Source organism: Hypanus sabinus, chromosome 6, assembly GCF_030144855.1.
Source record: "Hypanus sabinus isolate sHypSab1 chromosome 6, sHypSab1.hap1, whole genome shotgun sequence".
Classification (NCBI taxonomy): domain Eukaryota; kingdom Metazoa; phylum Chordata; class Chondrichthyes; order Myliobatiformes; family Dasyatidae; genus Hypanus; species Hypanus sabinus.
Genome location: NC_082711.1, coordinates 11,975,245 through 11,990,733, shown reverse-complemented (window position 1 = coordinate 11,990,733; position 15,489 = coordinate 11,975,245). Strand labels below are relative to the sequence as shown.

At 43.3% G+C, this 15,489-nt stretch overlaps 1 protein-coding gene across 8 annotated transcripts in view; it reads right to left on the bottom strand.

The window, feature by feature from the left end:
- The window catches only part of dlec1 (DLEC1 cilia and flagella associated protein), a 209,625-nt gene that overhangs the window by 166,254 nt on the left and 27,882 nt on the right, over nt 1-15,489 (bottom strand). For 7 of the 8 annotated variants that reach the window (XR_009512561.1, XM_059971719.1, XM_059971722.1 and 4 more), the window contains 2 exons: nt 4,221-4,411; nt 1,758-1,969 (listed from right to left, as the gene is read on the bottom strand). Coding sequence is in view for 7 of the 8 variants with exons in the window: in XM_059971719.1 (XP_059827702.1) it covers nt 1,758-1,969; nt 4,221-4,411 (403 nt within the window). In the remaining variant the exon portion in view is untranslated. Of the gene's footprint in view, nt 1-1,757; nt 1,970-4,220; nt 4,412-15,489 lie in introns of those variants that run through there. The other variant, XM_059971725.1, reaches the window with a different exon arrangement.

The following is a 15,489-nucleotide window of genomic DNA, read 5'->3' as shown; positions in this document are numbered from 1 at the left end:
GTTCCAATGACTAAAGTCCTGGTCAACCCAACCTCTCCCTATAACTCAGGCCCTCAAGTCCTTGCAATATTCTCATAAATTTTCCTTGCATTCACTCGCACTTCTAACATGGTAACCAAAGCTATACACAATACTCCAGGTGAAGCCTCACCTATGTTTTGTACAACTACCATAACATCCTAGCTTCTGTACTCAATGATGACCAATGACTGATGCAGCATGATGCACACCATCTTCACCACTCAGTCTACCCACGATACAACTTTCAGGTAACTATGTACTTTGACTCCTAGGTGCCTCTGGGTTGTTGGAGTACTCCTCAGAGCCCTACTATCCACTGTGAAACTCCTATGCTGGTTTGACTTGTCAAAATGCAACATCATGTACTTAACTGGATTGAACACATTTGCCATTCCTTGGCCACTTACCCAAATAATCAAAGTCAAAGTCAGAATACCAGGGGGAATAATTTTAAGGTGATTGGAGAAGAGTATAAGGGGAGAGGAATGTTAGAGTTAAGTTCTTTATTTAGAGAGTGGTAAGTGGAGAGTGGAATATCCTGCTGGGGTGGTTGTAGAGGCAGATACATTAGGGACACTTAAGCAATTCTTAGAAAGGCAAATGGATGACAGGTTGATCTTGGAGTAAGTTAAAATATCAACACAATATTATGGGCTGAAGGTCTGTATTGTGCAGTAATCTTTGAAGTTCTATGTTCTAAAAGCGAGTTTATTGTCAAATGCCCAAGTACACAAATGCACAGCTGCAATTCAAACCTTACTTGCAACAGCATCACAGGCACACAGCATCTGATAAAGAGCAAATTAAACAAACAGTAAATTGAATACAACTTTTACAAGAAAGAACATAAAAGTCATCCATTTTAGTGTAAAGTGATCACAATGGTCCCTTAGATAAAGTGATCAAGCTTCTCCTGTAATTTATGATAGCCTTCTGCACTATCTAAGTGCCTTGGGGTGTAAGGGGAAATATCATTACCATAATGGCTGGAATGCAAGGGTGGCCTGCATCCATAAATGTACATCTTTTGAACTTATTTTTTGGCAAGTGGTTTGTTTTTAAATCCAGTCTTTCAGCTATCGTGATAAACATCAATATTCTGCATGCTTTACTATATCAAATGTTAAAAGAATTTGATGGAAACGCTATTGGAATTTAATCTGCACAACCACCTAAAAGTAATCATACATACACATGGTCCAGTGATGTAGGAAGGAAAAAAATACTTTCATCTTTACATCTCCATTCTTCTGGTTCCCTTGCACCTTTGAACCAACATGGTATGTTGTGTGTGATTACTGTTGTGATATGGCAAGCATAGCAATATATTTGTTGAAAGCAAGATCACATGACTGCTGCTGGTCAAGTCCTGATGTCAAAATCAAACCCATGATCATCGAGTCTTGGCGTCAAAGCCCAGAGGTTGAATCTGTGATTAGCGAATCTTGGGGTCGAAACTCAAAGGTCAGCTAAATCCAGAGAGCAAAGCCAAAGATCAAATTCCAGAGCCCAAGTACAATAGGGACCTTTAAGAGACTCAGATAGGCACATGGATGATAGAAAAACTGAGGGGTATGTGGGAGGGAAGGTTAGATCGATCTTAGAGTAGGTTAAAAGTTTGGCAAAACATCTGGCAATGAAGGGCTTGTACTGTGTGGTAACGTTCTATGTTCTAATGCAATATTCCTGCTATTGCTCTGGAAATAAACTCTAATAATAAATTATGAACTCTATACCTTTTCTCGACAAATATCTTTCTATCACCAACCATCTTCTCCACTTTCTTCTTAGGAATGATGAGGGATTTGCCTCCCTGATGAGGGGGCAAATAGCGTGGGTTCTTCAGGAAGTTGTGACATCTCTCCAACCTCATCATATCTTCTCGTGCCTGGATCCGATCGGCCATAGGCGGCTCATCTCTCCAAATTCTCTTCTTGAATTTTTCTTCCTTTCAAATAAAGGAATTCACAGTTGGGTGAAGAGTGAGAAATTTCCATTTTTGCCATTTATCCTGCTATCTTACCTTGTGCATATTTTGGCTGCACTGTAGCCTAGCAGTTAGCACAATTGTTTTACAGTACCAGTGATCACCAGTGATTCAATTCCAGCCATCGTTTATACGTTCTCCCTGTGACCACATGGGTTTCTTCCAGGTGCTCCAGTACCTTCCTAAGTTCCAAAGACGTACAGGTTAGGGTTAGGGTTTGTGAGTTGTGGGCATGCTATATGGCGAAACTTGTGGGCTGTCCTCTGCACAGTACTTTGACTATGTTGGTCAGTTACACAAGTGATGCATTTCATTGTATGTTTCAATGTACATGCGACAACTAAAGCTCAGTTTCCCAAATGCATAACCTCTACCATCAAAAAGTCAGTAACAAGGGAAACAAACACATCTAAGGGGTTTTACCCCTCCAAAGTCAGAGAAAGGATGTTCAATGTGGCCAACATCTTTCATCAGCTCAGAATAGGAACTGAACCACAATGGTACTGGAGCATTTGCAAACTGCACTGACCAGATCAATACATCAATTATAATCCTTTCACTCTTATAAATTACTTTAAGAATTAATAATAGTCTTCTCTTCAAACAGGCCTAGTGATTTTCTGACTACCTGGAGTGATTGAACTCTTGACCCAATTCCCAGGTCTTTATGGTTCAGCACTATGGCCCTTTGACCTTATGAGGAGGAACTCCTTTAGATGGGGAGGGTGGGGGGAGGAGTGAATCTATGGAATTTATTGCCACAGACGGCTGTGGAGGCCAAGTCATTGGGTATATTTAAAGTGGAGGTTGACGGGTTCTTGATTAGTAGAGGTGTCAATGATGATGGGAAGAAGGTAGGAGAATGGGTTTGAGAGGGATAATAAATCAGCCATAATAGAATGGCGGAGCAGACTGGATGGGCTGAATGACCTAATTCTGCTCCAGTGTCCTAGGTATTAATTTAGTTTGAATTGATCTGTTTGGATGGCATGCAAAACAAAGTTTTTCCTGTACCTTGTGGCACGTGATAAACCAATAACCAACATTCTGTTATACCTCGCTGACTGTACCAGTGAAATCTGACTTCATCTTTCAGCATCAGCAAGAGATTAGCTTCATTTGTCACATGCACATCAAAACATGTAGTGAAATGCATAATTTGTGTCAAATCAAATCAGCAAGTACTGTGCTGGGCAGTGTCACTATCTTTCCAGCGCCAACATAGCGTGCCCACTACTCACTAATCTTTACTGTATGTCTTTGAGCATCTGGACGAAACCCAAGCATCACACAAAATGCTGCAGGAACTCAGCAGGCCAGGGTAGCATCAAAGGAAAAGTTGACGTTTCAGGCCAAAACCCTTCAGCGGGACTGGAGAAAAAAAGCTGGGGAGTAGATTTAAAAGGTGGGATGAGAGGAACACAAGGTGATAGGTGAAACCTGAAGGGGGAGGGATGAAGTAAAATGCTTGGAAGTTGATAGGTGAAAGAGACAGAAGGCCATGGAAGAAAGAAAAGGGGGGGGAGGAGCACCAGAGAAAGTCAATGGGTGGGCAAGGAGTTAAGGTGAGAGAGGGACAGTGGGATGGGAAATGATGAAGGTGGGGGGGGTGGAGGCATTACCACAAGTTCAGGAAACCAATGTTCATGCCATCAGGGGGAGGCTATCTAAATGGAATATAAGGTGTTGTTCCTCCAACCTAAGTGTGATGGCATCACAATCCCTGGTGCTCCTCCCCCCTTTTCTTTCCTCCATGGTCTTCTGTCTCTTTCAACTTCCCAGCTTTTTACTTCATCCCTCCCCCTTCAGGTTTCACCTGTCACCTTGTGTTCCTCTCACTCCATCTTTTAAATCTACTCCCCAGCTTTTTATCTCCAGTCCTGCCAAAGGGTTTCGGCTGAAATGTCAACAATATTCTTTTCCACAGATGCTGCCTGGCCTGCTGAGTTCCTCCAGCATTTTGTGTGTGTTGCTTGGGTTTCCAGCATCTATAGATTTTCTCTTGTTTGAGGAGGAAACTCAAGCAGTCATAGGGAGAATGTACAATCTCCTTATAAACGGTTGAGAATTGAGCCCTGATCTTACAGGTGCCACAGTAATAGTGCTACCCTAACCACAAGGTTAACATGCCATTTGTTCAAAAGCAACAATTGATTCCAAGCAGGGAATTACAGTTCCTGCCAGCATCCTTATATAATCTTGAAAGACATACCTGAAGGCTGGATTTTTTCAAACTTGTAGATTCAGCAGGAGATGGTGATAAAGTTAAGGATGAGATGTCTCCCTGCAATGTCCATAGTTTCTTAGGTGGGCATATATCTGAGTAACCGTCATCCACTGGGCTTTGAGAAGTCTGCTGTTTGAAGCTGAATGTTAGTTCTGAATAATGGACTGTGGACTTTCCTGAAGAATAAAACATAAATGGTGGAAATTATTTAACATGATTCATTGAACATGGAGGCAGGGGGATTGAAAGATAATGACAGGGGGATTACCAGCTCTGTTCTAGATGAAAGGGAGTAGGAGGAAGGGGAGGAGTCACTAAAACCCCAATACTTGTATTAAAATTGACTAGTTATGATAAAACTTTCAACACTAATTGGAAGGTGCTGCCTGGATTAGAGGATATGAGCTATATGGAGAGGTTGAACAAACTTAGTTTGTTTTGTTTGCAGCTTCAGAGGCTGAGGAGAGACTGAAAGAAGTTTAAAGATTAGCTTTATTTGTCAAATGTACATTAAAGAAATAGAGAAATACTTTATTTTTCATGTTAATGACCAATGCAATATGGTAATGTGCTGGGGACAGCCCACAAGTGTCCCCATGCTACTGGCAACAACATGGCATGCCCAAAATTTACTAACTCTAACCCATACTTCATTGGAATGTGGGAGGAACCTGGAACACTCTGAAGAAGCCCACACAGTCACAGAGAGATTGTGCAAACTCCTTATAAACAGTGGCAGGAATCAAACCGAATCAACTCTGAAGCTAAGTATAGAGCAACACAGCACTAGACAGGCCAGCCAGCCCACAATGTCCTTTTCCTGTGTATCATCCATATCCTTCCATTCTCTTCCTTCTCATGTGTCTATCAAAAAACCTCTTAAATTCTATTAAACTGCCTGCTTCCACCACTCCCCTCCCAATAACACATTCCAAGCACCTGCCACTCTAAATAAAAAAAATATACTGCCTCTCACATTACCTTCAAACTCACCCCCCAACCTTAAAAGCATGCCTCTGGTGTTTAACAATTCTACCCTGGGGAAGAGATTCTGAGACTCTCCCCTATCTATGTCTCTCATAACTTAAAAAACCTCTATCAGGTATCCCTTCAGACTCCATTGCTCTAGGTAGAACAACCCTGATTTGTTCAATCTTTCCTTATAGTTCATACTGTCTAATCCAAGCAACATACTGGTAAACCTTATGGTTGTTAAAGCCGGTGGTGGTAATAGGGACAAGATCCCACTACTTATTAAATGCTCCCAGTGATGTGCACCTCAAATAGCCTCTGATAACCAAGCCCAGCTCCTGACCTTCATGAGTGGCTTTGATACTAAGCTCAGTTGAATCGTTCCTACTGACAGAAGAAGGGACAAAGGCAGTTTACTGGCACCTTAAAACCTGTTGCTTTGGGCAGACGGGGCTCATCAGCTGGGTTTGTTAGCTCATCTAGGAGAAGGAAAACTCTGATCTCAAATCTCCACTGCCTTGTGGCTATACCCACACATGGGAAAGACTTTAGGGGTAAACCCCAAGGGAAAAATCCTGATCTGGTGTCCTACATTGAGCCCTACATTGGCAACTCCAGCAATGCTGCTGGTTCCAAACTGTATCAGCCTCTGCGTTCCTTTGGGTTCATCAGATGCATGGAGAGGGGGAGCTTGCTACATGGGCAACAGCTTGTTTTCCATATCGTACTGCCCAGGCTGGTGTATCTAGACAGCTAGGACGCAATATCCATGGTCAACTCTGACCAACAGAGGCTCTCGATTCAACTTGACTGGTAAACCTCTTCAGCACCCTTTCCTCTGTCGATACATCCTTCCTGTAACGGGGAGGCAAGAACTGTACACAATACTCCGACTGCGATCTGACTAAAGTTTTATATAGCTACAACATGCTTCCTTACTCTTCAACACTCCTACCAAAGAAGCCAAGCATTTCATACATACAAATCATCATCAAGTGCAGCCGTGTCGTATGATGTGGGTGATCATGGTCTTTATTCTGACTACTGTGGGGAAAACCCCCTTCACACTGTTGGTCTTTCCATGACCATGATCATTTGGCACACGCACATCAAAACATGTAGTGAAATGCATAATGTGTATCAAATCAAATCAGCAAGGTCTGTGCCGGGCATTGTCACCATGTTCCCAGCACCAATGTAGCATGCTCACAACTCAGTAACCTTTACTGTACGTCTTTCAGCATCTGGAGGAAACCCTCTGGAGGAAATTTTTGGCAAATTTTTCTACAGAAGTGGTTTGCAAATGCCTTCTTCTGGGCAGTGTCTTTACAAGACGGGTGACCTCAGCCATTATCAATAATCTTTAAAGATTGTCTTCATGACATCAGTGGTCGCATAACCAGGACTTGTGATATGTACCAGCTGCTCATATAACCATGCACCATCTGCTCCTATGGCTTCACATGACGTTGATCGGGGGAGGGACTGAGCAGGTGCTACACCTTGCCCAAGGGTGATCTGCAGGCTAGTGGAAGGAAGGAGCACCTTACACTTCCTTTGGTAGAGACTTATCTCTACCCTGCCACCCAATACATACAAAATGCTAGTGGATCTCAGCAGATGAGGCAGCATCTATGGAAAGGAATAAACAGTCAATGTTTTGGCCTGAGATTAAGCATGTCATATGCCTTCCTAACCACCTTATCCACTAGGAGCCTAAGATACATCAGTACTTCAGTATTTTAAAGGGGCCTGCCATTCACTATATACTTTCTCCTTTTATTTGACCTCAAAAAGTGCAACATTTTCTGAAACTCCCAAAAACACCCAAAGCATTTGGGGAAGAGAACAATGAAGACCTGGAGAGTGATTGAATAGTCATATGCAATGGCCGTATACAAGGTTTTAAACAGAAGATGACCTGAGATAAGCGTGCTACTGGAATCCATCAGTCTTAAGGATAGTATAGAAGAGTACCCTTAAGGTCAAAGAATGTAAACAATCTCAGAATGTTGATGGGGAACTGATTGCTTTCAGTGGCTTGGGAATGGAGTTTGTGGCGGGAGCCAAGGCTCATTCGTTGTTCAGTGGTTGCTGTCATGGTTAAAGCAAAACAGGGAAAACAGAACAATCTAACACATCAACATCCACCATCGCCTCTAACCAAAGAGCATGCATGATAACAGTAAGGAAAATCTCTCTCCAAAGGCAGGAAAGTCAGTAACAAGTGGACAGATTCAGGATAATTGAAAATGAGGAGTTCAGATAAGGACTGTGCTACCTGAAAGGATGAGTTTAACAAATCCAATAGAAATTTTCAGAACAGAATTGCACAAGTTCTTGCAAAGTTTATGTGGGGAAAAAAGATTAGCTTTATTTGTTACACAGGCATTGAAACAAACAGTGAAATGTGTAGTTTACATCAGTTAGGATTGTGCAGGACAAAGTGTTGTAACATTTTGTGTGCCAACGTAGCCCCCCACAACTCACTAACCCTGACCCAAAGGACTTTGGAATGTGGGAAGAAGCCAAAGCACCTAGAAGAAACACACACAATCACGGGGGGAGCATAATAGATGCCATGGTCGCACAGTGGTTAACACAATGCTATTACAGCTTGGGGCATTGGAATTTGGAGTTCAATCCCAGCATCTCTGTACATCCTTCCTGTAGAATGCATGGGTACTCCAGTTCCCTCCCAAGGTCCAAAGGTGTACTGGGTAGGTTAATTGGTCATTGAAGATTTAGTTACGGCTAAATCGGGGTTGTCAGTGTTGCTAGGGTGCCACAGCTCTAAGGGCTGGATAGGTCGATCCTGTGTTGTATCTCTAAATAAATAAATATGGGCAAACTCGTTACAGGCAGCAGCAGAAGTTGAACCCTGATTGGTGATTGGTGGTGCTGTAAAGCAATCTGCCACACTACCATGTTGTCCCTTTTTTACAAGGCATCAGGAAAAACATGAAACACACTACTACAAGGCTCCCAGAGTCACTGTTTATCAGATAGAGTGGTGGTGCATGAATACTAGTCCCGCCGCTGTCTATCTCACTGTGAATGTGTGGGTTTCCTCTGGGTGACCCATCTTCCTCCCACAGTCCAGTTGGTCACTGTAAACTGGGCTGGGGGTATACCGGGGGCTGCTGGGCGATACGGCTCAAAGGGCTGGAAGGACCTACTCCACACTGTATCTCAATAAATAAATAACAGTAAGAGAACTGAATTGACTTTTATTTCTTACATCCTTCATATACATGAGGAGTAAAAATCTTTACGTTACATCCCTGTCTAAATGTGCAATGTGCGATTTATAATAAATAGTATGTATAAAAAAAGCAGAGCAGTCAAAATAACACAGAAATACAATTGTATCAGTGTGAATTAATCAGTCTGATGGCCTGGTGAAAAAGCTGTCCTGGAGCCTGTTGGTCCTGGCTTTTATGCTGCTGTACCATTTCCAAGATGGTAGCCGCTGGAACAGTTTGTGGTTGGGGTGACTTGGGTCCCCAATGATGCCTCAGCTCTTTGAAAATATCTTGAATAGTGGGAAGTTCACATCTACAGATGAACTGGGTGGTTCCCATACCAGGCAGTAATACAACCAGTCAGGATGCTCTCAATTGTGCCCCTGTGCAAAGTTCTTAGGATTTGGGGGCCCATACCGAACTTCCTCAATCATCTGAGGTGAGAGGCACTGTTGTGCCTTTTTCACCACACAGCTAGTGTGTACAGACCACATGAGATCCTCAGTGATGTGGATGCCGAGGAACTTAAAGCTGTTTGCCCTCTCAACCCCAGATCCATTGATGTCAATAGGGGTTAGCCCATCTCCATTCCTCCTGTAGTTCACAACCAGCTCCTTTGTTTTTGCGACATTGAGGGGAGGCGTTGTTTTATTGACACCACTGTGTCAGAGTGATGACTTCTTCTCTGTAGGCTGCCTCATTATTATTTGAGATTAGGCCAATCAATGTAGAATCATCAGCAATTTAATTAGTAGATTGGAGCTGCGGGTGGCGATGCAGTCATTGGTATATAGAGAGTAAAGGGGGCTTAGGACACGGCCCTGAGGGGCAGCTGTGCTGAGGGTCAAAGGGACAGAGGTGAGGGAGCCCACTCTTACTACCTACAAGTGATCTGATAGGAAGTCCAGGATCCAGCTGCACAATGCAGGGTGAAGGCCAAGGTCTCTGAGCTTCTTGTCAAGCCTGGAATGAATTATGGTGTTGAATGCTGAACTGTAGTCCAAGAACAGCATTCTCACATAAGTAAAAATAAATAAACAATACACTCAGTGGCCTTTTTATTAGGTACCTCCTGTGCCCACTGAGTTTATTGGAGCTGTAGGTGTCTGTGGTCTTCTGCTTCTGTAGCTCATTCATTTCAAGGTTCGACATGTTATGTGTTTAGGAATGCTCTTTTGCACTCCCTTGTTGTACCGTATGGTCATTGCTTTCCTGTCAGCTTGAATCAGTCTGGCCATTCTCCTCTGTCCTCTCTCATTAACAAGGTGGTTTTGCACACAGAACTGCCACTCACTGGATGTTTATTGCACCATTTGCTGTAAAATCTAGAGGCTGTTGTACATGAAAATCCAAAGAGATCAGCAGTTTCTGAGATACTCATAATACCCCATCTGGCACCAGCAGTCACTCAATGGTCAAAGTCACTTAGATCATATTTCTTCCCTATTCTGAATTTGGTCTGAACAATAACTGAACCTCTTGACCATGACTACATGCTTTTATGCATTGAGTTGCTGCTACATGATTGGTTAGTCAGGTATTTGCATTAACGAGCAAGTGTACAGGTGTATCTAATAAAGTGGATACTGAGTGGTGATACTACATTTTCCCTGTTTTGTACCACCTCAGTGTAAGTACTGTATGCATGGAATGTTATTTCTCAATAACATGTAAACGAGTGTTTTTCACTGTATGTGTGACAATCATAAACTAATTACCAATTACCTACTGAACACACTGAAAGCTGGAGGAACTCAGCAAGTCAGACAACATTATAGAAAAGAGTAAACAGTTGATATTTTGGGCACAAGACCCTTCTTCAGTACTTGTGGTTTTATAGCAGGGTGAAGAAATATGATGCTTAGCTGGAAGCTCATGGTACTCCACTGACTGGCTACCAGTGCCAGCCCAAACTACATACTAGCCATTTGTTGTGAATCTAATATTCTTCACAAGAGTAGGTCATGGATTTTCCCAAACCCTTTCTGACATAACAGAGCTACCACAAAACCACTTAACATCACCATTGTCACAGTTCTGATGAATGGTCAGCCTGAAGGGTTAACTCTTTATTTCTCTCCATAGATGCTGCTTGATCTGTTGAGTTCCTCTGCCATTTTGTGTGCGTTGATCAAGATTTCAGGCATCTGTAGGATCGCTTATTTATTTATTTTATATTTATTTAGAGATACAGCATGGAAAAGGGCCTTCGAGCCCAATGAGCTGCACCATCCAGCACCCCACCTATCTAATCCTTGCCTAATCACAGGACAATTTACAGTGTTACGTACCTGTGACATGACAGTGGTGTACTTGTCACGTGACAGGTGTTGAAGCTATACTGGACTTGAGGTAATGGTCTTATGATGGTGGAGTGACGTCATTTTCCTGCCAGTGGAGGTCATGTGACAGGTTTTTTTTTACAGGGTATAAAAGGAGGACCCCTCCCTGTGAGGAGAGACAGTTCGTGGCTGGATTTGCCATGTTGACTTCATGCCACTGCGTGATTTAATGTTATGACGCAGTTTAGTTGAAAGATGAAGTTTTATTTAATGACTAAAGTTTAAAAGGTCATTGCCAGCAGTTTCTTTATAATACTGCCAGTTGAGAATCAGTGGAGAGTGAAGATCGGAGTTCGGGAGTTAAAAGATCAAGAGGAGTCGATTTCGACAGTGAAACAGGTTCGACTTTATTTGATCCTCATTCAGAAGGAATTCGTTGACTGAACTCATGTTAATCCCTGTGAATAGCAGAAAGGATTGAGTACAGCTTTGTAAAGGAAAGGTCAGTGCCTTTAAGCCGTTTCATTTTCCATCTCCGTAAATTCTTCGTGGGAAAAGTGTGGTTCGACTGGGAACTGCAACAACACGACGTGAAAGAGAATTTAAAACTTCTTAAAAAGTCTCTCCCTTAAATGGACTGTAAGAATTTTGAACTTTTTGCAATACTACTTTGAAGAACTGTTTTTGCAACATCGCTTTAAGAACTGTTTAAGCTTCATTGCTTTAAGAACTGTTTAAGCTGCCACACAGCAGCTGATTTCCAGTTACATTAGTGATTTGTTTACTTCAGGGGGGTTTGTTTTCAGTGTTTAATAAACGTGTTATGTGTTATAAAAACCCCTGCCTCACTCATATATTTATTGTTGCTTAAATCCATAACAACAGCGAGCAATGAACCTACTAACTGGTATAGCTTTGGACCCGGGGTGGGGGGAGAACCAGAGCACCTAGAGGAAACCCACATGGTCTCGGGAAGAAGGTACAAACTCCTTACAGATGGCACAGGAATTGAATTCTGAACTCCGACACCCCAAGCTGTAATGGTGTCACACTAACCGCCATGCTCTTGTTTCCCCTTTAAACATTTCCCTTTTAATCCCATCTCCCATCGGGCAGAAGATACAAAAGCCTGAAAGCACATACTACCAGGTTCAAGGACAGTTTCTACCCCACTGTTATTAGACTCTTAAATGGACCTCTTGTACGATAAAATGGACTCTTAACTTCATAACCTAACTTGTTCTGACCTTGCACTTTATTGCTTACCTACAATGCACATTCTCTGTATGTTACACTTTATTCTGCATTGTTTCTGTTTTACTTTGTTCTACCTCAATACACTATGCAATCATTTAATCATATAACCATATAACAATTACAGCATGGAAATAGCACATCTCAGCCCTTCTAGTACGTGCCGAACGCTTACTCTCACCTAGTTCCACTGGCCCGCACTCAGCCCATAACCCTCCATTCTTTTCCTGTCCATATACCTATCCAATTTTACTTTAAGTGACAATAGCGAACCTGCCTCTACTACTAGAAGCTCATTCCACACAGCTACCACTCTCTGAGTAAAGAAATTCCACCTCGTGTTACCCCTAAACCTTTGCCCCTTAACTCTCAACTCATGTCCTCTTGTTTGAATCTCCCCTACTCTCAATGGAAAAAGCCTATCCACGTCAACTCTATCTATCCCCTTCATTATTTTAAATACCTCTATCAAGTCCCCCCTCAACCTTCTATGTTCCAAAGAATAAAGACCTAACTTGTTCAACCTTTCCCTGTAATTTAACTGCTGAAACCCAGGTAACATTCTAGTAAATCTTCTCTGTACCCTCTCTACTTGATCTGCATGAACAGTATGCAAGACAAACTTTTCAATGTCTCTCAGTACGAGACAATAATAAACCAATTCCGATACCAAACATCAAGTAGCACCTGTGCATGCATTTAAACACATTATTCCAATGAAGAAGCTGTGTGTCGGGTCCAAACGCTGGTTTCAACCTCCTTTGAAGGGAAAGGACAGAATATACACAGACTCTGAGCAATGCGGCCACCTGGAGTCATAGAGCAAAACAAGCACTTTGACCCACCACAATGCACACCCAGCTAGTCCTAATGTCCTGTGTTTGGCACATATCTCTCCAAGACCGCCTCTCCAAGTACTGTTTCTATCCAAAGAAAAATCACAGAAGAATCTTTAAGAACTCAACAGGTCAAGGAGCATCAATGGAGGGAAATAGAGAGTCAGCATTTCAGTACCCAAAGTGTCGACTGCCCATTTCCCTCCATAGATGCTGCTTGATCAGCTAAGTTCCTCCAGTTCCTTTTGTATTCCCATATTTCATCATTTGCTGACTCATGTCCAGCTGCAGGTTTTCATAAATGAAACAGCAGAGGTGTTTTATGTTTAGGAAAAAACGTAGCAACTCAATTATTGAACACCAGAAACCTGAACACAAAAAGCGGTGGAAGTCTTTACGTAATTACTACATCACATCAGACCAACCTCTTAAAGTGAACCCCAACCCAATGTTAGTGGTTATAAATTCTGTACGTTTCCACCAATTACGTTACCCTACACAGGCACCCCCCCCCCCCCCAGAATTCACTAAAGCTGGCATTGTGGGCCAGTCTGGAGCATGGACAAGGTGCCTGGCTCGGGTCCTGTGTTCCATGGGTCGAGGAACAGCTGGTGCATCTGGCTCATCCAGCGGTGTATTGAAATGCTAATGCTCATATCATGATGACAGGGGCATGGCAGCGGAATCCTTCAAATTTTAGTGGGGCGGTTTAAAGCAATATATCAAAACACAGTCAAGATTACCCCTCTTAACTATGGTAAAAGTCTTTTCTCTCTGCTCCAAATGTGGAACAGGCCAGGTAAGGTGGCCTAAGGGGATATTAGTGTGCATTGTGGCGATGAAATCAAACGAGGCAGAGTGTGGGTCAACAGGAATGCAAGAGTACTGTACGCCATGATGGGAAATAGGGATAAGCGCAAAGGAATTGAATTTACTGTGGGGGGTGGAATGCTGTTGAGTGGCCAACCAGGTGGTCATGGCATCAGAAATAAAATCACCTGGCACTTGTAACAGTATACCAGTTCAGCTGTGGATGATCACAGGTCCGCTTCTTGAGCTGTTCTGTCCGCTGGCAGGACCCACTGTTGGCACCATCATGCCAACACTCATTGGTTAGGGAAGCCCACAGAGCAGTAATGCTGCTCGCATAAGCTATTGGTCTGCAGGTGATGCGTTATGGTGTGATGCAGCCTAACAGCGAGGTTCTGGGCCATTGCAGTCCAGAGGTCTGATATGAATATCAGGTGGGGTGCCAAACCTGGTGCTGATGAATCTGAGGCTGTCATCGATGCTAGAGGAATGACCTCTTGCCACTTGGTGGTACAGTCCACCATGTTAAGGAGGTGCATGAAACCATGGGAGGGGGGAAGAGGACCAACAATATCCACATTGACATGGTCAAACTGTTCCTCAGGGACCTCAAAAGGTGCTAATGGCACCTGGACATGACCTCCACATAGGCTGCAGTCCAATCATGCACATCCTTTCTAAGGCTGTGTCACACAAACTTTAGTACAACCAGTTTCTGTGAGGCCTTCCGGCCCGAATGCAAGAGACGGTGTACAGAGTCAAAAACAGTCCACCTGCAGTCTGCAGGCACTATGGGACGAGGGCAACTGATTGAGACATTGCACAGGACAGAAACCCCAGCTTCCCCGAACTTATTGTCTGCCAACCACAAGCCCATAACTGCTGTTCAATAAGCCTAGACCTGTGGGTCAGTTTCTTGGTTGACTGCCAGGCCCCTATGGCATGGCAGCCAACTCTATGATTGAATGGTGGAACAGACTCGATGGGCCAGATGGCCCAATTCGGCTCCTATGTCTTATGGTCTCGACAGCTGGCTGTGAGAGGCCATCAGCCACAGAATTATTTTTCCCCTTGATATGTTTTATATCAGTCGTTAACTCGAATATGTAGGCCAGTTGGTGTTACTGCCGTGCAGACCAAGGGTCTGATATTTTGGCTATCATGTGCATGAGAGGTTTGTGGTCAATGATATTGTGAAATGGCAACCCTCTAAAAGAAAACTAGCATGGCGGGCAGCCAGATGGAGACCAAGAAGCTCACGATTAAACATGCTATACTTCCTTTAGCGGGGATAGAATCAGCAGCTGAAGAAGGTGAGCAGCTGCCACACCCCTCTGACCAATTGTTCATGCACAGCACCCACAGAATAGGCTGAAGGATCAGTCGTAATGGCTATAGGGTGTTGGGGAGTGGGTGCACCAGTAGGTTCGCGCTGGAAAGAGCTTGCTTGGTTTCATGAAATGCCCTGGTCATGTCTGCAGACCAGTCAAGCGTGTGATTAGGGATAGTGCTCTGTACAGGGGAAGCATAAGTTCAGCAGCTCAGCTCATGGAATGAAGCAGTAATAGAAATTCACCATGCCTAAAAACTTCTGTAGTGTTTAGTAGTGCAGGCAGTAGGAAATCCATAATAGCAGCTGCTTTTGATGGGAGGGGTTTTGCACCTTCTGTAGAGATGCAATGGCCAAGAAAGTCAATGTTTGACAATCCAAACTGGCACTTAGCAGTGTTAATAATCAACCCGCGTTGGCTTAAGCACTCGAAAAGTGTGCAGAGATGAGATACATGTTCATTGTTGAATGCACTAGCAACAAGTATGACATTGAGGTGAATAAAGAGAAAATTTAAGCCTTTTA